Source organism: Cimex lectularius, unplaced genomic scaffold, assembly GCF_000648675.2.
Source record: "Cimex lectularius strain Harlan isolate CLEC.00 unplaced genomic scaffold, Clec_2.1 scaffold27, whole genome shotgun sequence".
Lineage (NCBI taxonomy): Eukaryota > Metazoa > Arthropoda > Insecta > Hemiptera > Cimicidae > Cimex > Cimex lectularius.
This window is the reverse complement of record NW_019392670.1, coordinates 860,453-885,627: the sequence shown is the minus strand read 5'-3', so window position 1 is coordinate 885,627 and position 25,175 is coordinate 860,453. Positions and strand designations below refer to the sequence as shown.

Below are 25,175 nucleotides of genomic sequence, written 5' to 3'. Positions count from 1 at the left end.
GACAAAAATGATAAGATACTACTAGGTAGCCATAAAAGTTCATGCCGTTTTTCATTTGTTTGAAAAAGTGTCTTGAACAGTTCACTGTAAATGAAAAAATATTTTCTTTCTCATGACTTCAAAACCAACCTTCGTGCTTATTGTATGAATTTGGTCTTCATCTCATTAAATTTGCACTGCATTTCGTGATGACACAATAAGTGAGCACACTGCCCAAAAGTGGTTCAGAAAGTTTGCTTCTGGGAATGAGGGGATTGAAGATGTCAGTCTGGTAGAAATTCTATCTTAATTCAAGTCAAATATGTCAGAAGACTGCCAAAATTGAACCAGCAATGAAACCATTCACTCAAGCTTATATCCATATAGGAAGACGTGGAAGCTCAGCAAATTGGCTTTTCATAAATTGACCGACATTAATGAGCTTCAGTGTCTAAACATTCCCTTTTGCTTTCACAGCACAGAGTACATTTTTCAATGTTCTGTCCAACTACTCATCGACAAAAGTTGACGCTTGGAGTATGACAGGCATTGTTCATTATGAATGACAGCCAGACCATCTCCACAGAAATCTACTCAAGCCAACTGCGATGAGTATCTCTTGTTCTAGCCGAGGAGCAACTTGCTCTCAGGAACAGATGTAATTTTTCACCAGGACAACGCGAGACCTCATACAGCCAAACGGAAGAGTTAATAATGAAGTTTGGTTTGAGAAGTCCTTACACACTCTTCAAACTCTCTAGACCTGGCTCTATCAGATTTTGACCTATTCTTAAGTAGCAATCGGGCCAGTAGCAAATCATATGTGCAATCGGAAATTTGAATCACGAACAGCTGGAAAGTGAGCTGAATTTATTTTTTAAGTTCTGGGATACAGAATTTTATAAGAAGGGCTTAACTGGGCTAGTAATTTGTTGGGAAAATATTATAAATGCTGATGGAGACTATTTCCCTGAATAAAAATTCATAACTAATTTTAATTGAAACAATTCTTAAACCCTTTAAGCCTACATGAACTTTTCTGGTTACCTGGTACAATTAGTGAATCAGTTTTTTAATAAACTTACAAATAAATACTACAATCTATTCTAGAGTTTAGTTTTTAAGCGATTCACTGGTTTAGATTAACTATTTATTATTTAAATTAATTAAATTGCTTGTTTTTCATGTTGAAAAAGACAGAATTTTATTCTATAAAATATTATAATTAAACTTTGTTAAGTAATTTGCAGTGCTTTGAGTTTTGATTGTTTGTATTAACTGTGTGTGAGAAGAATTCGTTAATTGATATAAATAAAAAATTAAAAATCAATAGTTAAGATGCTATGGCAAACAGACTTAGCCTTCAATTTTGATTCTTACATTCATCCAGAAAACACGTGTAAACCTCAAGAATACTGTGAACCCTAAATCATCTGTAAGCAGACAAATTTAAATAGAAGATTTGTAAGAAGGCGATATTTGAAAACAATAAACTATGAAGAAAACTATAAAAAGGAAAAACTCTGTTCATCTTGTGTTTTTTTTAACATGAGCAGTTAAATAAATATAATGAAATGAAGATACGTGACATCATGAGAACATTAAAGAGGAATAATAGACCTACATAGAAAAATGTCGCAGTGATACACAAAAATGGATATCTGACATACCCATCTGGCATAAAGGATATCAAATGTGATGGGAGAAGATTGCGATGGAGAGAAGCTTTGACTACATTAATTAATAGTAATGCACTACATATTCTGATATCGTGGTTAGAGACAATTCTGTTGAACCAGTTTTTGCAAGAAAAATGTACTTGATTCTGAAATATGTGTTTAGTTAGTGCTTTATTCTCTTCTGTATGTTTCTTTAGCTACCCTTCAAACCGCTCCCACCCGAACCAAATCTAACACAGGTTCTGTAAAAGCCAGTGATTCCAAGGCAAGAGGGACTCATAAACCTAAAGAGATAACCTCACCAAACGTCAATGATACAGACAAAAACAGTAAGTATAAGGATGGCCATCAGTATTTTGATATTATCTTCAAATCCTACCGTTCCACATTTTAAACAGTAGGTGTTTGCACACATAATTATATCTTACAGATTTATTAACAATAAATATGATATACCCTTCCTTCTATATCTTAAAATTTCAATACTAAAGCTTTGTTCATATTTACTCTCCATTATTTTATTACAAGGCTTTCTGGCTTAACTTGAAATTTTAACAATATCAAATTTCTTTATGTAAAACATCTAATTAATCGTTTCACTGCATTTTAGTGTTTTGTAAGTAGTAATGCACGCATAACACTCTGAATGATCCTGCATGCGAAATGATCACATTTCATTTTCATATACATTTTCACAATGAGTTTTTATGGCAAATTTCAAAGTGCAGAAATTCAAAATTTTAAATAATGGTAACTAAAACTGATTTGAATTTGAATCATTTTATTATAACAAAATGTCACGAGGGAGAGAGAGAGAGAGAGAGAGAGAGAGAGAGAGAGAGACAGAGAGACAGAGGAGAGAAAGAGAGAGAGATTGAGAGAGAACTATATTTTAAGAACGGTAATCATGAATTAACTCATTTTAATCTCTCATCTCTCTATATACAGTTGTGTATTTAATTGGTTGATTTTGAACAAAAGTTTTAAAAAATCCTTTTTGTTTTGTACATATAAATAATATTAATAGCACAAAAGAAGTTAATTGTAATACAGCTGGGGGAGGGGGATTTGTGTCGGTGGCCACAACGGTTAATGCATTGACATAGTGCTCATCACTGTAAGGTAAAGGTCCCGGGTTCAAATCCAGCATCCTTCTATTCAAACTCTGATATATACTTACGAATGGGCATGTTTCTTTTTTTTTCCAAAAACACCAGCATCCCAAGGGTTGATATGACCTCTGCCATGACAAACCCTTGTAAAATATATATACACAGCTTGGAAATAGTGAAAGGAAATAAGCTGATATCTCAATTCAAGGGTTAAAAAATATGCCTAGAACCTCAAAGACTGCAGTGAAGTGATGAAGTAGGTTGCTCAAAGAATAATTTTATCAGTTCGCTTAATTATTAGATAATATGTATTGACTATACATATTAGAAAAATCCTGCTGTACAAAAATTGAAACAGGAACGTCTATAATCAAACGTTTGTTATATCAGGTGGTATGCCCTGAATGAGGAAACCTTTTAAGTAAGTGGAGATCCACGTGATCTGTTTTAATTATTACGGTTATTTTTTCATAATTGTAACTTCTATATTTACTTTAAGTTTGAAATTGTTGAAAGAAGCATTTTACAACAGCACAGGTTTATTTCGCTTTCCGATAACTACCACTGTCTGATATTTCATCAAACTACATCCTATGAAATTTTGTGTCTATGTTTTTCAAGAAAGGGTAAGTTAGAGTAACTGTAATGGATGTAGAAATGAACCCTATTACTTTAAATTTTTTCTTCTCTGAAAGAATGGAGTGGGTTCAATCCCGCCCGAGGAATATTGAGTACTCTGGGGGAGAATGTCACCAGACATCTTTGTATTGGGTGTTGTATTTATATTAATTTATTAGAATGGATGTAATTTATTAGCATGAAAGGAAGGGGTTGTTCAACCCCTACCCCGAAAAATATTGAGTTCTCTGTTTGATGTCTGGAAAGTAAGTTATTAGCAAGAATGGAGTGGGTTCGACTACACCCCGAGAAATATTGAGCACTCTGGGGAGGTGAATGTCACCAGACATCCGTGTTTGTGGAGATGATGTTTTATTCTGAAGTTGACAACCTGAAGTACAAATTAAAAGCTAACATTTTAGAATATCGACTTAGTTTTCATACAAAACCAGAGAGTCAGTAACAAATCGAGATGCTCAAATGGCTGCAGTTGGCATGAAAGACCAGGAAAAGAAGTACAAACATGCAGAGGGTCAGCGATGACCTCAGCTTTTGTCAGCCCCTAATCTTCCCACATTATATATACACTGGTCTGTAATTCTGGCAAACAGACTGGTTACATAATGGATTTCTTTAAGAGTTGTAATCAATAGTATTACATATATTGTTTTGTGCTGTTGTTGCTCAACAATACCATTCCTTTTACATATTACCTAATCCTACGCAGCTACCTCGCTTTATGTATTTCCACATTAGCAAAGGGACTCCTTTACCACATATGTTCAGCTGACATTTTCCACCAACCTGAAGCAACATGATTCAATTAATCGGGCAATGGTGCAACGAAAAGATAATTAAAATCAGCACAGATAAATCCATGAATATCACTTTCACCCTCTATAAAATAAACCTGCCATCAAATGTATCCATATTGCAAGGTGTGATATTTGGGAATGTACTAGACCTGTGACACATGACTCAAAAGATGATATGAGGCCCTTTCAAGGTTCTGCATATACAATGAAACAAACCACAATGACCTGGACCCTAATCCTAATCATAAATTCCACAAAACTCTCTCATTCTTAATCAACTCATCCAGCAGCTCCCAACCTGCAGAATCTTGTTAAATCCTACACGGATGTTAAGTAGGCGATGGCCCAGAAATGTTTAGTCCATTGACGAAAGGGACATAAATTAACTGTATAATTTATTCAAATAATGTGGAATGCTACCAGTCGGTGGTTTTTCCTCTCTTTTGTTGCTATTTCCCTTATTTGTTTTGTTCATTTTCGTACACTTTTGCTTGTTACCCATAGTTGTAATACTCAATTTAAAAAAAAAAAAAATCTATGAAATCACTTGTAGGGGAGGGGATATGTAAATATATTCCTGTTACAGTTGTTCAACTTAATATCATCACATCCAATTCATTAATTGGTATATTTGATTCTTAAAAAAAAAAACTTTTATTCAATTGAATTTGTTTACAATCTTATAAATCAATTATTTTTATACTTGAAGAGCATAATTTGTCACACAAAGTTAAAATCCATTCAATTAAACTCTCAATTTATTTTTAATACTGGTTAGAATTTTTCATCGCAAAGGGAGTCAATTTGATTTTTTGTAAAACCTTTAAAATTTTCAATACGGTGGTACTTCAGGGGGAGTGAAGTATTCCACCTGTGGAATGGCTGCCTGCAGGAAGGTCATAATGCATAAGAATATTAATTTTTTTTTTAAATGCCACCAGACAGAACATGTTAAAAAAATCATTATCCATTTGTATAAATTTTTTTGTTTGATATTCGTACTAATTGTGATTGGCTTGCTCATATGAAGTTGTACCTGTATTTCATTATTTTTATTATCTTGCAATATAAAGTTGTACTGGTGCAGTACTATCTTTTTATACTGCTACAAATTAATTAAAATATAACAAAACAAATATATACTTTCAACTGAAGCAATGAAAAAGTTTCTGCAGATCTTTGTTACATGGAAAAAAAATCAAATTAACAAAAAGACCATCACCGCAGAACTCAAAAGTCATGCGGATTTAGTATACAGGGTGTTCCATTTATGACCTTACAAATCGTTAAAAAAAATTATTTTGCCTGATTTCCCCTCGAAAGTATACATAACCTTGGCTATTTACAGAATCTCAAACAGGTTAGAATCGATAATTTGATCGCTTAAAATCCTACACCATACATTTACCGACCACCAATGATCAACCTCATGGCAACAGTCTGGACTAATAATCAGTAATGGCTGCTGGGTTGTTTTAATGATCAATCATTGTTAAAAGTAGCTTCATTGGAGAATAAAATTTTCCTGGAGAAACCCTGACTTTATTCTTGCAGATTGCAAAACTCTGACATGTAGCATCTTAAAGTGCAAACTTTGCATAAAAGTAATAAATCAATTAAAAATAAGTACTTAGGTTAAGAAGACTGACTAAAACATATATTAATTAATCTTTAATAATTTCTTCTGTAATGTTTTTAATATTATTTTAAACAATAAATAATTAATTTATTAGATAGTTGATTAATTAATTAGTGTAACATTGTTTGTATGTCTGCCTTAATGGACCTTTCCAGATTTGTATACAGGGTGTTTCATTTACCAATTACAAAATAATGTCCCAAGGAAAAAGTTTTCTTTTCACTTCTAGTTTATAAATATGATAATAATGTGTCATGGATAAAAATTTTAACAGAAAAATGTGGTTTTGGTTCTCATATGTCCATTGTATTTAATAGTGCTTATGTAGTGTCAGTTGTGACGTTTTCTTTCACACTACAGTCCGTTCTGAAAGGTTAAGTCAGTGATGGAACCAAATCAATTATTATCTAAAATTTTTGCAATACCACTTTTTACTTTCGTCAAATTTATTAATTATACATAATATAAGTTTTATCTTTAATTAAACGATGTCAATAACCATGTAAATTGCTGCCTCAAGTGGACTGCAGTGCATGATATATTTTATTTTACTATTATATTTTTTATTTACTGATCTTTGTTGTAGTTTCCTGAAGATTTTTCTTTTTCCTTTGGTGGACAGTTCTTTGATGACAGCTTGACTACCTTGATTTTCATGGGCCTGTATTTTGCTGAAAGTAGTTGCTCTTCTTATTTCTTTTAATTTGTGAAGTTAAATATTTCACATGAAGCAATTATCTGAATAGCCTTTTGCTGACAAAGTAATTAAAAAATCACTCTTTAATTTGAAGAATTTTTGTATATTTTAGTTATCTTTGAAACATTCCTAATTCCCCTTTTGATTGTTAAATTAAAATCACTTAAAATAAGATTTTTCTGAAAATACGAACACAGAGTGTCTTTGTACAGTTCTACAACAATTATAATTGCTTATTAAGTTATTATTACCTATTGCTGTCTTTCACCCTTCTGTTCCTTTTATTTCAGTGATTCTAAACGCCTTGATAAATATGTTTAAATTACTATTAAATCTGCCCCCTTTTTTCTGCTCTTCTTTACTGATTAATTTTATTATTTTATATTTTTTATTAAATAATTCCATAAAATTAAACAAGAGTGAAATACTTGAATGTAGATGATAATTATTATTAATTATACACAAAATTAATATAGTAGTGTAATGGTTTGTTAGGTGTGTCTTATAAACATGTGATTATGTCCGAGCAGGTATTGTTTTATTAAGAATCCGTGCACTTTCGTATTTATAATATGAATCATAATCTGGAAAATTGTTTTTAAAAAACTAGAATTAAATTAATAGCAAGAAGACATATTTTATGATGTAGAGATTAGGAATGGTTTTATTAAGAATCCGTGCACTTTCGTATTTATAATATGAATCATAATCTGGAAAATTGTTTTTAAAAAACTAGAATTAAATTAATAGCAAGAAGACATATTTTATGATGTAGAGATTAGGAATGGTTTAAGGAAAAATAACGTGGCAAAGTTGTGTCACTTTTATATATTTTCCTATTTTTATTTCAGAATCTAAGAGTAAAGGCGCAAAGTTTATAGCATAAAATAAAAAGAGAATTATTAGACAAAAGGTATTATTATAGGTTCTTTCTCATTTTCATGTACATATATTTTTGTCAAATGCCTTTTAAAATCCTCCATAGAATTTTTTGTATTCGTCAACTGTAACTGTAAATGATTTAATTTTGTGATTTTTACTGAAATTGTAAATGTATTGTGGAAAAATGGAACCTTTTTTTTCATAAGTTGACATCAATCAGCTTACCGATTTTAATTCGGTAATAAAATCCCTTTTACTTAAATGTGCATGTAATGGGTTAATATCACTGTTTAAAAAAAATAAAAAATAAATAATAAGCATACGATTGAGTGTATTGGGTTTCAGAGGAAGAACCTGATGCAGCTATTTTGTCCGAACCTGTTGTCAAATCACCCCCTGAGCCAACCAGGGTGAAATCGCCGGAACAAATTCTCATGAGATCGCCGGAACCCGTCAATTGGACAGTTCCTTTGGACACAGGGAAGACTTTTACTGTTACTCAGAATGTATCTCAAGGTAATTACATTATCATATATGTTTTTCATTTTTTTTTAAATAATTTGTCAACACTACAAGATATTGTTACAGTAATTCTTTTAAGATTTGGTCGACTTTAACAGTTCTTTAAAAAAATGGCATGTAATTAAAGCATTTTTTTATGGTGTGTTTTAAGGTTTACTAGTATAATCAATTAGTAACTATACAGCTTAGTTTATCATGAAAATAATAAGGGTGTAACACTAGTGTTCAAAATAGCTAGTGTTTTATTGTTAATTCTGTTGATTTTTATTTCTTTTTTTCAACACTTTAACTCATTTTTTTTCATATGTACGATGCTTTTGAATTGGAAATATTAAGAATCGAGAATGACGGGGTTGTGTGGCTATTTTTAAAGAATTGGGTCATAAAATAAGCCTGTAGTGTTTTTTGATGGTAAATTCAATAGAAATTTCAGATTCGTGTAAACAAACTTAATCAACAATATACAAATCATTTTGTTCCACCTGATGCCATCTTTCATCTAATTTTGTAATTCCGTCCTCCCAGAACTTCTCAGGTTTTTGAGCGATGTTTTTTCTGCAGTCCTTAAGCAAAGTGAATTTCCCCCATCTGTAGAGTTTCACAGAAACCCAGAATAAGTTAAATAAAAATTCTAAAACTGTAGCACATCGCAACAATTTTTGGTGCATCTGCAAAGACACATGGAGCAAGCGTTATCCTGGTAGAAAAAAAAAATCGCTTTGCAATTAACAACCAATGGCATTTTAGGTCAGTTGTTGATTTTAATCGCTACATTTGCGTGCAGTACTAAAATTGATGATTTCGTTGGATGAAAGAAGCTTATAATCAAGCGCATTTGTGTAATTCCACTGAATGTACAACATTCTTGGGATGAAATCCAGCTTCTGGAGTTGGTAACAGTTGCTGCATTTCCTCAGGATTTTCCTCTCTGAATACTGTTGTAAAGGACCCAATTATTTATATAAATACCCCTGTTATCAACATTTTTAAAAATATGCCATTTACAAGGTATTTGACTCATGCATCATAAAAGTATCGCATATAGAGATGCGATCCAATAAATTCTTCTCAGTCAATATGGGAAGAACTCATTAAGACAAAAGCCTTGAAATTGGTCATCATCAACAGTTGAAGAACAATTAGATGCTTTGCGACTTATGAACTGAGCACAACTATTACTGACGGTACTTTTTCCTAAAGCTTCATAACAAATTTTCTTAGCAGTCTGAGCTGCAGTTTCCCCTTTGCTGTAAAAAAAAAAAATTAAATTACAAAAATGCATTTTTTTCTAAATTAACAAAATACCTTGTAAAAATATGAGATCTCGCATGAAACTGAAAATCTCTATTTCAGAGTGCATAAACCATAATGATGGTGATGGTGATGAGGATATTAGGAAGCGGGGTTTGTGCTGCGAAGGCAGTATGGGTCGTTCGAAGGCAGTATGGGGTTTGTGCTTCCCAGGCACTGCAGCCTTCTGGCTTATTGCACCTTCCTAGGTTCAGTGCAATCGACTCAATCCTTTTCCTCAGAAGTATTAGGTCATTGACTGTTGATGCTACAATTTCATTTCCTAGGTTTTCTCTGTATCTCCATTGAGCCGTTGCTTTGCATACGAACATGATATAGGTTTCATCCTCCTTACATAATCTACAGATGGGATCATCGTTATATATCCCCATGTAGTGTAGATGTTTTCTCAGATGCTAATAACTGATTAGTAGCCCTAACACTCATCTGAGTCTACCTCTCTCCAACTGTAGCAGTGAGTTTGCCAGTCTTGGTGAGGGTTATTTTAATATAAGTTTACTGGGCCTAGCGCCGCTTGAGTTTATCCACTTCTCCTTTTGTTTTATTTGGATCCATTCTGCGATGGAGGATTATGTATTTGTTTTTGCTATCCCAAGTATAGGTATATATATATATTACGCAGGGTGGAACCCGAGGGCTTAAATGCCTGGGTAGACTTGTACCCCATCCCTAAAAGGTCCGGGACTTGGTCGGCTCACGTGTCCTGCATAAACCTCTTGGACTTGTTCACAAACCCCAAGATTTTGGACCATTTTATCTCGAGGAGTGATTTGGCAATGCCCACTCCTTCAAAAGTTTCAAATCTATGCCTGGCATACCTATCACACTCTGCGAGGTAGTGCCGTGCCGTTTATTCTTTTCTTTCACAGAAGCAGCAGAAGGGGTCTGGTAAAATACCCATTATGAAGAGGTGTCTTCTCAAGGGGCAATGGCCCGTCAGGATACCTATCAGCCTCCTAATTCCCCTCCTTGAGTTAGAGAATAGCCTTCTTTTGGTTTGATCTCCTTCACAAACTCCTTCGATTGCCTATGTCCGGGGGACAGAGTCCATTCTTTTAGGAATTGTTTCATGCCCCAGCTATTAATACTCTCTTTCGCTGTGCTTGTAGAGTGGGGTAATACCGGTTGTGGCCCGACAAATGCAGTATTTGAGCCTTCTTTGGCCAGGCTATCCGCCTCTTCATTGCCATAGTGACCCTTATGAGCTGATATCCATATGAGGGTTACCCTATTCTCGTACCTGGTAGTAATCCTATTAATAAGTTCAACAATTTCCTCCACCAGCCTAGATGTTGATAGCTCTTTTTGTAATGACTTAAGATTGGCCTGACTGTCGGAAAAAATTCTAATGTCTTTTCCCTTGATCTTGTTATCCATAAGTGTTCTGCAGCAAACATTAATGGCCCATATGTCCACCTGAAAAACGGAGGTGTTATTACCATGAGGGGAGGAGATGCTGATCCCTTATTTAGGTATATTTATTCCAGCACCGCTTCCCTTGCCTTTAATGAGTGAGCCTTCGGTAAAACAATCTAGGCTGTGATGGTCATCGTCCGCACTGTAGTTATATTCTAGTTCAATTCAGCATTACATTCAAGTATAGGTCCAGGGCCTATATATCTTGCAGATCCTCCTCTGGCCAGTGTGTCTGCTTTTTCGTTACCCAAAATTCCTTTATCTCCTGGCACCCAAGATATCATCAGGTACCTGTTTCCCCAGGTTTTGGAGATTTTGGATGAATTCACTGGTAACCTCTTTTAAGATTGTCAGGGCACAGGCATTGATGGCTTGTATATCTTCTTGAAAGACTGAAGTGTACATCCCTAATGAGTTTGATTGCTCTTGTTTGATCTTGGGCTTGTACAAAAAATACCCGATCCGTTCCTTCATTTGTTTTGGAGATTTCTGTATACCATATCATTGTATCTGATGCTCTCCTGAGTTCTTCCTCTTCTTTAGAGTCAGTTGAGACTTTGTAGGATGTTGTAAAGAATGTTTCTGGGATCATATAGTCAGACCCTATTTCTAAGAATGGGGTGATTTTATTAATTATGGTTGTGTGTCCCAATTGTTTAGTTCCTATCCAACTTGCTTGAAGCACCCTCAGCACCATTCTTTACTGCTTTTTTGATGACGCTAAGGGTTATCATTGCAAAGCCAAGATAAAGTTTAATGTTTTTGTTTTGCTTAGAGCCCCAAAGGATACATCATCTATGTCTAACACCAGTGTTAGTCTTCTACTGTCTGGCTGGCTGACTCTCCATTGCCCGGTATTAATACCTGAGTTTTGGGATTTCATTTCATCAGAAGGTCAGGATCTGGCATCTACAGGCCACCCTAGTAGTTTTTATGATTTTTATGGTATCTCTATAGGGGCCTACTTTAAGGTTTGCACTTTTGGGTTTTGCTTCCCTTTCCTGATTATTTTCAGGATTGACTCCCCCTTTTGTTTGGCTCTTTCAATTGCCATTTCTCCTCTATTCCCCTGATATTTTCTTGGGTTTTAAGTGTTGTTTTTCAATCCTGTCCGTGAGGTTTCATCTTCTAGTTTGGTTTTTCCTAAAGACCCCTCACATGTGCAGAAGGTGACGTAAGGAGATTGTCTTCTAATTCTTGATTCATGGGAATTGGAGAGGGTTCAATTTCCATAAGTTGGTTTGTGGGTTTTCCTTTAGGTTGACTTCCTTTGCAGGTTCCCCCGGTGATTTTTGGTTTTCTCTTGGTTTATCCAGTGATTCCCACGAGTAAGAAGGATCTAAAAGTCAGCACCGGAGGAGCCCTCTCTATGGTGTAAGGTTAATGACTCAAGGGGATCACCTGGTACCCTCAGGCTCCGTTATTGGTACCCCTGTACCATCCATCCATCAGCACAGGTTGCATAACACCTTAGATTGGGGATGGAATGTGAGATTAGCATTGGGTTTGTGATTGGAGGAGAGGTAAGGTGTTTGGTGTTGGGATTAGGAGGTGACAGGTCCAGCTCCTGTTCCTCTGTGCCCCTCTTTCTATCTGTTTAATGAACAGGGTACACCCGCATAAGCTTTGTGAAGGTGGAAAGTCAGAATTGAGTATTGGAGGCTATTAGAGACGCATAGTACTCGTTTGTACCCCTCAACAGTAATGACTAAATAAAATTGTTTCAAAGCACAAGAGGGATAAATTTGAACTATTGAAAAATGCTACAGACTTATTACCCAATATTTAATTATAGTTGTTTCATCACATTAAAAAAATACATTTCAATGGTTAAACTTTTCAGTACCAATGGACTATAATTATTGTTATACAAACCACCTTGTTCTGATGTTAACAGATTGAAGGATGCCATCTAGAAAAAATTAATCTACTATTTATAGCGGTAAATATAGTAAAAAAATGTATTAGAAAACATCTTAACAACTCCATTCTTCATTAGCAATTTCTATTTGGAAAAATATCTTTCTAATGTTCAATTAATTTGAAGTTTGTAAAATAAAAAATGGTTTATACCATGTATTCAACAAAATAATAACATAGCATTCAAAGAATAGTTCTAATTGATTAAATCTTGATCAGACTTTTTTCACCAGTAATCAGAAAAGTTCATGCTGGTTTAAAGGGTTTAATCATTGTTACAATTAAAATGAGCTTAAAAGTACTTTAGGAGAAATAGTCCCCTTCAGCGTTTATAACATTTTCCCAATGAGTTACTAACCCGGTTAAGCCCTTCTTGTAAAAGTTGTGTCCCGGAACTTAAAAAATAAATTCAGCTCATTTTCCAGCTGTTGGCATTAATCGAACTCCCAAGTGCACTTATGATTGTCCATTGCTACTTAAGAAAAGGCGAAAGTCAGATCAGATAGAGCCAGGTCTAGAGAGTTTGAAGAGTGTGTAAGGACTTCTCAAACCAAACTTCATTATCACCTCGTTTGTTTTTCTGGCTGTATTACATTTTCCTGGTGAAAAATTGGGCCTTGTTCATGAGAGCAGGTTGTTTCTTGGCCAGGGGAGAGATACTCGTTGAAGTTGACTTGAGTAGATTTCTGCAGTGATGATCTGGCCAATGGCACAAGTTCATAGTGGACATGCCTGCCATACTCCACTAAACACAAAGAATCACCTTTTGTTGGTGAATATTTCATTTTCACTACAATGAGACAGTCATTTGGTGACAGCAAATAGCATAACCTCCTGGACTATATAGGTCCATTTTTCATCGCATGTGACAATTTCGTCCAGAAACGTACTTTGTACCTTGAAAGCAATGAAAGGCCAACATTTAGATGCTAAAGTTTTTTAATGATCAATTTATGAGGAACCCATTTGCTCAGCTTCCACATCTCCCATGTCAAAGTGAGCTGGAGTGAATGGTTTCGTCACTTACGTTGAATAATCTGGCAATCTCCTGACATGTTTGACTCTAATCAAACTTGATAGTTTCCTTCAATTTGTTGCCATTCAAGACAGAAGGTCTACCAGACCAAGATTCATCTTCAATCCCCTCATTCCCAGAAGCAAACTTTCTGAACCACTTTTGGACATTGCACTCACTTATTTTGTCATCATCAAATGCAGTGCAAATTTTATGAGCTGCCTAGGTCGCCCTACTAATAAACTAAATTTCATACAATAAGCATAAATTATTGGTTTTGAAGTCATGAGAAAGAAAATATTTTATAATTTACAGTGAACTCATGAACTTTTCTGATGGCCTGGTAATACTGGCAAAACATAATAGGGGGTTAAATGTTTTATTATCATATATGTTCATTAGAGATTCATTATCTAATATTATAAATTGCATTTCTGTACTATTAAATAAATATAAATAATATTTTTCCTGATATTATTTCTATGTAAAACAATTCAATTTGTTTATTTAATTTCCAATTCTTGTGGTCATTAAAATTCAATTTTAATTTAAATTATTAATATTCAAAAATGCAATGAATCTGAAATGTCTCATGTAACATAAAATTTCATTTATGATAATAAAAAATTTCATATGAGTTTAGATTTTAGGGAATTTAACAGACATATATAGATATTGAGAACCTACTTTTACAAGACGTTTTCCATTTCTTTTTAATTAATTTATTTGAGATAGATTGATCATCAAAAAATGTCTTTTTACAAGATTTATTTCGATAGACGAAGAAGAAAATAAATTTTATTCTGCAGCTTTGGACCCCCTTGAAAAAAAGTAAAAAATTTGGCACAATTCATGTCAAAATTAATATATAAAATAAAAATTTAAATGTAATAGCATAAAAATAAATGAAACATCATAAAAACGTGGTTAAATATAAAACAAAGTACCTTATATTCTAAACAGTTAGAATCAAAATATAAATAAACTTTATATTTTTCATTGTAAGTACTTTAATGATGTACTCCAGTCAAAACTGGCTTTCAAACGATGATAAATAATTCATAAGAAAACCCTAGATTAGAAAATAAGTAGTAAACTTGTCATATTATAGCAAAAAATTACTTTGTGTTGAATTTATGTAGCAGTACAGTTCTTATTTAGAAAATCAATTAGAATTTTTTCTCAGCGAAACAATTCACATTTCATTAGCATGTTCTTGAATAACATGAATGTGAAAATTTAGTGTAACAGGACCAAAGGAATGAGGAGGATACACAATAGTTGTTTATTTGTTAGGTCTTGGAATATTAAAATTTTTCCCTAAGTTTAGTTGACTTAAAAATATATCTTATAGAGTAACATTGTACAAGTGCATAAACTTAATTTTTGGCAGATAAGCATGGAATTTTTAATTGGATTTTAAAGTAGAAAATTGCAGGTTCTGACTGAAAATTTAGGTCTTGTCTTTTTAGTATATTGTATTATTAGTATTTTCATGGATGATAAATTAATTTAATAAAAATTTTCATATTTATAACAAAACAGTTTGACTATTACATATCAACACAGACATCCAAATTAGTCCTACAATCTTTTTGAAATTGGTAAAATCAAAATTCATTGTTCATGAATTTTTTAAATTAAGTTTCAATTTGTATTTGATTTAGTACTGTGTTTATAAAGGTGATATCCAGTGGAGGGCACAAAGTGAAAGTAAAGCTCGCAGTGAGAGCAGGGTAGCCTCACTCCCACCTCAATCAGCACCTCCTCAAATAAATGGTAAAAAGACAGCTTGCAAAAAAAATTTTAAAGACAAATTTTTTGAACAATTTGTATCCAACTCATACCACTTGGTCAAAGATACCTCAATTATAATTCCAGCATGTCATTAATAAACAATAGAACCATCCGTTAATTTATGTTTATTTTTATTTCTTTAATTCCCCTGTATGATTCTTAGTTAAAATACCTTTTTCATAACAGAAAAAATCCTGTAAACAATTCACTCCTCAGTAATGAAGTTACAAACAAAACCATTCATTGACCAATTAATCTTATTATTTTATTTGATGTTGCCCAGTATACAAGCATTTCTAATCATTAAGTACTTGTGAATTAAACAAAAATTAAAATATTCCCCATTGATACTTATCTGTGGATATTTTGTAATAGATGGGGCTAGGGATGAAGTCTGATTTTTCCCAGGTACCCAAATTTATTTGCTAAATGTATGCTAATTTTATTTTGTTCAAATATTATTCGCTTTGCAGTAGCATTATATACTTTTTGTTATATAAGAATATGAATTTATGTTATTTTTGCATCAAACAATGGTAATTTAAGCTATCAGTTTTCTTTAAGATACTGTTAAGAGTTTCCAGTTTTATTTCAATTCTTATACAGGTCATTCTGTCTCAAAACTTTGAAAATTTCAAATTCATGATGACTTAGTAACTATGTTATGTTTAAAAGTATAATACAAAAAATAGTTTTAAAAGCAACTATAGACACTATCAGTAAAACTGTTGATGGGTTTGCATTGCAAAGTTTTATTATATCATTAACATTAACAATTATGTTTATATGATTAATGAGCCTAAATATTATAATTGTATATAAAAAAATTCAGGGATTTTCAAAAAAGAAAGTCACTCTGTGCTTTGCTAAGTTTTTGAAGAACTTGAAACTATTTCTAATGATTTTCACGGGTATCAAATATAAAAATCTACAATTGAGACAATTGCAATGTAGAATGGAAAGATGGTAGATCTTGTTTATTTTACTGACCCTTTTTACAACTTGTGCACTGCGACCAATATTGGTCTATTGTGCATCTCCATTTTGTTATCTAGAGCTCCTCGTTAAGCTTGTGGCTTTTTATGATGTTAGTTTCTATGATGGTCTTTTGATAAATTTTTTTGCGTTTCGCTGTTACATTCCCATTGAGCGAAGGACTTGTTATTAATCCACTGTCTAATGGATCCACGTTTTTGGCATATGGTATGCCACAAAAGGGTTCAGGGCCAATAGGTGTCCTTGACGAACTTTCCTTGGCCAATTTATTGTCCCTCTGCCCTGTGTAGCCTGGTACCCAGACCAGGGTAATTTTCTTGTGTTCCCCACTGGTGGAGTAATTGCCCTCAGTGCTGCTTGGCTGTCTGTCTATCCTCTTAAAAATACCTAACTTTTTAATTTCCTTGGCACAGTGTTCAATAGCTACAGCCGATCGTAAAACAATTGGCATATTGCACAAGACTTGTATTTGAATTTATATAATAATTTTTGTTTTATTTAAATAATTAGTTACTTCTAGATAATAAATTGATATAGCAAAGCAAGAATGAAAAGATAGTATAACATGTATTTTTAAATCTTTGCTACAGTAAACACATTTCTGTTGTGATAAAGTATGAACAATATTTACATAAATTCTTAAATAAACACATACATTTTTTAATTGTAAAAAGATTATACTCCCTTTCTTCTTTTTTAATTATTCCACTAGTTTTTATTTTCTTACGGAAGCTTTTGGACCAACACTCTCCCTTTTGTCCTATTTGGGAGATTTTAACCCTTTTGAGTAATGTTAAGATATCCCAAATAGAGCAAAAGCTGGATGAGGGGTTGAGTATTGGTTTGAAAGCTTTCACAAGAAAATAAAAACCAGCAGAAGAAGTCTAGAAAAATACTTGTACATCAAAAACTACCACCTTACATTCATACTGAACATATAAAACGATTACACATGTGAATTATTCATACAATTAATTTACTGTTTTGATATAGAATGACCGTTACATTGTACTTGATGTTGTTTCAGTTAATTGCATGCTTTGTCCACTTTTTTATTGTTAGAATTATCTATTATGTTACAGTTTTATTATACTTTACATGAAATTTTGTTCAATCGACATTTTAAAGATAATTTTCCAATAGCTCAATCGTGTTAAGACAATTTTCAGCGAGGTGAATCCTTGACTTTATTTGAACAAAAAACAAAACATTCTGGGGTTTATGAAGTGGTCTCTGAGTAGTATGAATAGTTTAATCAGGCATTACCTACAAACTAGTGGTTTTTTTACAGCTTATAATTAAATTTCAAACAACAAACAAGTTGACTGATTACAGTTAGGTTTTCACACAAACTAACGTAGGTTTTTTTATAGATTCTTAATGATTATGTTGTTTGGTTTTTTGTTTCATTTGTATTCCTGAGAAAAATTTATGAAACAAAAGCCAGATGAACAGAATTAACAAAGTATTAGCTAACACTTTCAAAAGGGTTACAGCTGATTTGTTAAGACTATTAACCAACATTTGTCTTTTTTTATTTTATTTTTTGTTGAACGATTTAGGAGAAATAACTGTTTTATTGTTAATCTTTTATATAGTTAGCCTAAATGATGGATTATTGCAAAAATCATATAAAATCTAAACACAATTTACATATATGAATGAAAATGTTTTATAAAATGTTGAATTATGTGCATGATTTGCATTCTTATGTTGTGCAATGATGAAATATTTATGAGTTTAGATAACTAAATCAAATTTAATTATACTTTTAAAGTCTGAAACTTTTTTAAGAAAACAAGCAAATGGATATATATATATATATTTTATTACTAACTTTCTAATGCAAAAGTTTTTTTTTTCTTTCCACTAAAATAAGAATAAAACAGTATTTTGTTGCAATCCACGTACTAGATTTCCAAAGATTTTGTTATCTGTAACACCTATTAACATTAGTTGAGATGTGGTAAAATAATACTTTTTACATTGTATTTATTTTATTTTATTAAATACCAAGATTTGAATCGATATTTTTATAATTACATTTTCTAGGGGGCTGTAAAATTACCGCTTATGCATTGTAAACTTAGGCATCTTTATTTGAATTCATAGAAATTATCCATGAAAGCAGTTATAAATACGGTAAGTTAGAAATTTATCAGTGGTGTTATTTGGGTGCATTCACAGTGTTTATCGTGTTAAGTTACAAAGTTCACTTTTTCTAATTTTATATATATTTTTTTTTAAAGAAAACACCTACATTTGCTGTTATATTTCGCTTTGTTTCATTTTGTCACTATTTTATATACATATTCATTGTCTGTTTTTATTGTGGGCAAATATTTGTTATTAACACAGTTGTTAAAAAATAACGCACAAAATAATTCTGATGTCAATGTGTTGTCTTTTTATTTTTAAATGCATCTTTACTTATGGACACCTGGTTTTTATGTTTTTTTGTTCTCTTATTCTTGTCCATATTTGATCACATATACGAAAAGAGTGACACACTAAGTCTTAATAAATAGCAATTATCCAGTAAATCCTCACTAATTGAAGTTTGAGAAAAGAATGTTCTGTCAAATGTTGTTCATGTTTGTTCAGTGCACGTGTTTTTTAAAGTTTATCAAATGTAAATAGTTTTATAGTATTGTCTCAACATGCCTGTCATATGGCAATAACTAAATTATTTGCAGAAAGATATTTTTTTTAACCCTCAACACCAGTTCGGTGAGCCGCATATGAGATATTTCATACTACTTTTGGCACAACCATTGTGGTTTTTTTTTAAATCTGACACCCAAAATCAAAGTCATCTTGATGTGTTGTTCCTCAAGATTCTACTTTAGATTTCAAATTATGGTCATTTCTTAAAAGTTAGAACGTGGCATTTGACAGTTTAAAGTATGTGTACACCAGACGCTCATGTGGCACAGGAGGCCAAAACTTTTTGCCTTTTGCTAATGCCTTGCTACTTTGTTAATCTTCTTGGATTAGGAAGTCTTCATTATGCCTTTACAATTTATAAAAATGCAAAACAAAAAAAGATCTAGTTGTCTACTGTAAAGATTCATGAAAATCTTTTTTTAATACATATTCTTAATGATGAGTTTACACTGTCTCATTTGGTTATGTCACGGAGTCAATTTATAGCTGTTAAAAGAGCCTTTTGATTGATGATCCTGATGTTTTTCTTCAACAGCGAGAATCTGATAGAGCAGCGGCTATGTCATATATTTTCGACGAACAAAAACTGCTAGTGTTTATAGCAAAACTGTTGATGATACACTTGTCCCATTTTAACAGAAATTGTGAATCCATCATTGATATGGATGAAAAGCCACCACATATTAACATTTTTAATTGCATGTACATTTTGGTAATGTTGAAAAATTTGCAAACACCGAACAATTTGATTGATTATTGATTTATATAAGCTCAAATCTGCACGGTACAGAGTTGAGCCTATCACTCGCAGTTCACCAGCAATTCCAACTTTTGTCATTTACAATAAATTACCAGGAGCCTCGAGAATCACCTACTCCGGGTATTGGCAGTCCGAAGTCAGACGGTCTCATCCATCCAGCCACAGAGGTAGGGCTCCAGGGGCTATCCAATAGCTAGGTCATTTCAGCCTCCAACACAATCAGTCCCTAAAACCAAACCGTTCACACTCTCACCACTCTTAAATACATTTTTTCTTATTTACATACCATTCGCTCAGTTAGGGTGGTGGAGTACAAAATATTCCATCACCTTTTACACCTATTATGTAACTAACCTAGTTGAGGATCAATGGGGTACTATTAGCTACAGCTATAGCTCAGTATAAACACCATCAGCCCTCTCAAATTACACATCACTCTCAACATACACTAGGGGATACAAAAATATCAATAGCATAAATAATAAAACAATCCTGTTTCCTCTAAAAATGAGCTGCTATGCTCAAACACAATTCTCATATTTGGTGGCATTCCTACACACTCTGTGTTTAGAGCCAAGGAATTGCACCCTTCACTTAAGTGGGACACATCAATCAACCTTTCTCTCCATACCAGATAAGTGGGCTTTCGCCCAAAAGTAAGTGTGCATGTCTCAACTTCAATAATTTGACCGAGTTGCTAAGTAAACTGTGTTTGTGAGCCCTGTGGCCTAGGCCAAGACAGTGGACCTGTGGCGTTAAGGGTTAAATATCATAATTATATCCACAAGTTAATTATACATTTTGAAAATGAACATATACTTATGTACAATGTTTAATGTTATAATTAATCCTTAAAATAAACTACACAATCAATTTAGAGAGGAAAATATTCAGTATTCTAAAATTACTCAATTTGTTCCTTATTTTATTGTACATACATTAAAATATGCACTAAATATCATCATATAAATATTTTTAATATGTTTGCCATATTTTTTTTTATTATTATTGGAACTTAATATTACAACTATTTTTGTTTTTGATTACAGATGAAAAGAGTGAGGCTGACAAAACAATAGGGGAACTACGCTGCTTGGAAGATCCCTCATTTTCTTTTGATGGTGATACAACTGGTGAAGACATTATGGATAAGGCAAATACAAGGTTTCATCACTATTGGGCAGCTAACGCACAAGAACCATCCCAACCATCCCAATAATTTCAAATGCCATAATAAATAAATAATTAATTAAATTAAATAAACATTTATATATATATATGTGTATGTGTTCATATATATTTATATATTTAACAATATATTTATATACAAACACATACGTACATACACGCTAATATTTCTTGTTTTATATAAACCCAAGAGATAGAACATAGTGTTTTGATATGTTAACAAATTGAGAGAAACAAAAATAGGTGACCTTTGAATATTCATAGTTTTTGATTTATATCAGAGCTGGTGTGTTAGGATTAAAAAAACAAAATTTAAAAAAAAAATTATACGAGACGTTGAGATATAGAATTTGTAAATGAAAAATTATTCCTGTATTTGGTGATGATTCATAATTGTTGACGTAATGTATTTATATTCCAAGTAAGTTGATTTTGTAGAGAGAAAAAAAATGTCTTCTGCACTCTATGCTTAACAACATCAATAGGGTTATACATCAGCAATTAAATTTTAATTATTTGGTATGCAAGTGAAAAAAAAGTCTGCATTTGTTTCCTTTAAAACTATTTAACTGTATTGGCCACAGGAAAAATTGTTGTGCATAGGTGTAACTTGTGTTTCAAATGCTGATTAATTGGTAAAAGTAATGGTGTCATAATAAGCGACTTGATCTATCACGAAGCAGATAAGCTTTAATGAATCGTCCATTAAAAAAGAATGAATAAAAAATTCCATATATTTTAGTGGTCGATACAATTTTTAAAAGGTTACTGAAATCCTTGTTTTTAATGTGATACTTTTATTATACCATATTTATTTTATAGAATAAATTTGCAAGTTTTAATTTCAACATCTGGCTAATTTATATTAAACTCCATTGTGACTCGGCGGTGGTTGAAATTACTTAACACTCCTTTCCAGAAAAATATCCCTTCTTTCATAACCCAAATCTTATTTACCATCTAGTCAAATAACAGGGAAATGGATTCAGAAATACATAAAACCATGCGTGTTTCTGACAATAATAGATAATCTAAACATAAACTAGCAAAAAATAAAAAATGAGCCTAGTTGAAAACTTTGAAATATGCAAATGTAACTTATTCAACAACAGAAAACTAATAAACACGCAAATAAATTTTATTATATGCACATCACTTATATAACAAGAAATACTGATTAACAGGCAAACCAGACAAGCTCAATTCTGCACAAGCATGTATCTGAGGTACTCAATATTCCACCATCCATCTTCCACTTTTTTCATTCACACTAATAAACACATTCAATCTCAGTACACACAAAACGAGAGATTTCTCAGTACTACATACAATAAAACACCCCTTGCTTGCTCAAGCACACTTTTCTAATGAGGTGTTATTCCTACACACCTTCTATATGGAATCAAGGAATGACCCCCAATTAAGCAGGACAGATCGAGCAATCTTTCTCTAAATGCCTGACTTTTTTACAATGGATACCAGGGACTGGAGGAGTTCCCTCCTGAGCACTGCAGCTGAGCTGTACAGCTTATTGTACTTTATCCCTGGCTCCATATTTTNTCTGGTAAAATACCCATTATGAAGAGGTGTCTTCTCAAGGGGCAATGGCCCGTCAGGATACCTATCAGCCTCCTAATTCCCCTCCTTGAGTTAGAGAATAGCCTTCTTTTGGTTTGATCTCCTTCACAAACTCCTTCGATTGCCTATGTCCGGGGGACAGATTCCATTCTTTTAGGAATTGTTTCATGCCCCAGCTATTAATACTCTCTTTTGCTGTGCTTATAGAGTGAGGTAATACCGGTTGTGGCCCGACATATTTGAGCCTTCTTTGGCCAGGCTATCCATCTTTTCATTGGCATAGTGTCCTTTATGTGCTGGTATCCAAATGAGGGTTACCCTATTCTCGTACCTGGTAGTGATCCTATTAATAAGTTCAACAGTTTCCTCCACCAGCTTAGATGTTGATAGCTCTTTATGTAGTGACTTAAGACTGGCCTCACTGTCGGAAAAAATTCTAATATCTTTTCCCTTGATCTTGTTATCCATAAGTGTTCTGCAGCAAACATTAATGGCCCATATGTCCACCTGAAAAACGGAGGTGTTATTACCATGAGGGGAGGAGATGCTGATCCCTTATTTAGGTATATTTATTCCAGCACCGCTACCCTTGCCTTTAATGAGTGAGCCATCGGTAAAACAGTCTAGGCTACGATGGTCATCGTCCGCGCTGTAGTTATATTCACGCGGAGTAACTACCTAGAAGTATTTTTTCCCTAAAGGGGTTTTAACCTTTTTATCGCTAACACTTAATAGTTGGCCATTGACCTTACTCAATAATTGTAGGATTTTCGAGTGACCTATGTTGTTTCCCTTATGGTTCCAACTGCCTTCACTAATTAATCTATAGCAGCTGGTTAGTGCTCTGACCTTAACCTCTATGTGTAGAGGTGTAGTATTAGTTATAATCTCAAGTGCTAGGGTGGGTGTAGTGGAAAATGCTCCCGTCATCATCAAACAACCTAGTCTTTGAAATGACCTTAATTTGTTAATATTCCCTTTATTTTCTAGCCCTTTCCACCATACTGGGCTGCGAATAGAAATCTAGGAAGTATAATTGCGGTATATATCCATTTGGCCATCTATGGTTTGACACCCCATGTTTTGCCAACAATTCTCCTACATTGCACCATAGATAATGTGGCCTTTCCAATCAAGTTTCCTGTCAAGCGTCACCCCGAGGAATTTGATTGAATCCCTTAATTTTAATTCGATGCCCTGAAATTTAGGGTTTTTGAAATTACCTAGTGTTCTTCCCGTACTAAGTTCCAGTTTAGCTGGATTAATTGAAAGACCTCTATCACAACATCACTCAGAAAGCAACCCCATAGCGTCCTTCATCAGCAGTGAAAGAGTCAGGGGATCTCTGCCCGTGATCATTATGGTAACATCATCTGAAAATAATTGGCTGTAGAAACCTGAATTAGTCAAAAGTTCTATTAAACTGTTTACTGTGATTAACCATAAAAGAGGGGATAAGCAGCCTCCCTGTGGACAGCCTCCTGTGACATTGATTCTAAGAATGCAACTACCTAAGCACATATTTACCATCCGTCCCTTCAGGTAGGTTTCACCCATCCTGTGAGATGTTGGTCTACTATTTAGTGCTGATATAATGCGAGAAGTGTCTGCATTACCAAACGCCCCTTGGATATCAAAGAAGCACCCTAATGTGTATTCATTATTGAGTAATGGTTTCTCTATCCTTCCTACCAGTGAATGCAAAGCAGTTTCCACTGATTTTCCTGGTAAATAGGCATGCTGATTGGGATGTATCATGGTATTAATTCCACAGTCATGTCTAATGTATTTATCTAGGATTTTCTCTATTATTTTGATGAAAATACAAGATATACCTGGTTTGGGTAAGAAAATTACCCTTATTTCCTTCCAGCATTTTGGTATGTGTCCCAATGCCAGGCTACTCCTTAGGAGATCCCAAACTGTACTAGATAGACTAGGTGTATCCTGTTGTAGGAGGGCAGGGAATATTCCATCCATCCCGGCTGCCTTGAACTTCTTGAATGTACCGCCCATTTGTAGGCCTCCCAAGAGATTACCTCATATGCCTTAATCCAGTTTGGTACAGGTGGTTCTTCCTTGGTTAGAGTATCGGAGGAGTCTGACCTGGGGAAATAAGCCCTGGCCATTAGGTTCAATGTCTCCTCGCTAGATGTGGTATACTCCCCATTTTCATCCTGTAATAAACCTAGAGGATTAATGTAATCTTTTTCCAAGAGTTTGAAAATTCGAGCACTTTCCTTAATATTCTCTGTCTTCAGACAATATTCCCTCCAGGCTTTACGTTTAGTTTTCCTCAACTCTTTTTTGTATTCTTTTTTCGAGGAGAGATATTCCCTCCAATGCTGTTCAGAGTTCCCCTGCAGGGCTTTCTTGTGTGAAACTCTGACCCTTTTCCTCAATCCCTTACACATATTACAAAAAACTAATCTAATTGAGGATCGATGGGGCACTCAATATTGCACCATTGGACCTCCTTCACTTCACCTTCTCACTAATAAATACATTCAAACTCAACACACACAAAATGAATTTTATCAGTAGTAAATACATACAATAAAAAATAGCCCTGTTTCATCCAAAA

At 33.4% G+C, this 25,175-nt stretch overlaps 1 protein-coding gene across 12 annotated transcripts in view; it reads left to right on the top strand.

The window, feature by feature from the left end:
• Positions 1 to 21,861, top strand: part of LOC106667237 (nuclear protein MDM1) — a 136,203-nt gene extending 114,342 nt beyond the window's left edge. For 6 of the 12 annotated variants that reach the window (XM_014395065.2, XM_014395067.2, XM_014395068.2 and 3 more), the window contains 4 exons: positions 1,856 to 1,987; positions 7,767 to 7,937; positions 15,289 to 15,384; positions 20,875 to 21,861. In XM_014395065.2, coding sequence (XP_014250551.1) covers positions 1,856 to 1,987; positions 7,767 to 7,937; positions 15,289 to 15,384; positions 20,875 to 21,044 — 569 coding nt within the window. In that variant the 3' untranslated portion in view covers positions 21,045 to 21,861. Of the gene's footprint in view, positions 1 to 1,855; positions 1,988 to 7,766; positions 7,938 to 15,288; positions 15,385 to 15,777; positions 15,811 to 18,450; positions 18,541 to 20,874 lie in introns of those variants that run through there. The other 6 variants (XR_001340522.2, XM_014395071.2, XM_014395072.2 and 3 more) reach the window with 6 other exon arrangements.
• Positions 21,862 to 25,175: the final 3,314 nt, after the last annotated feature.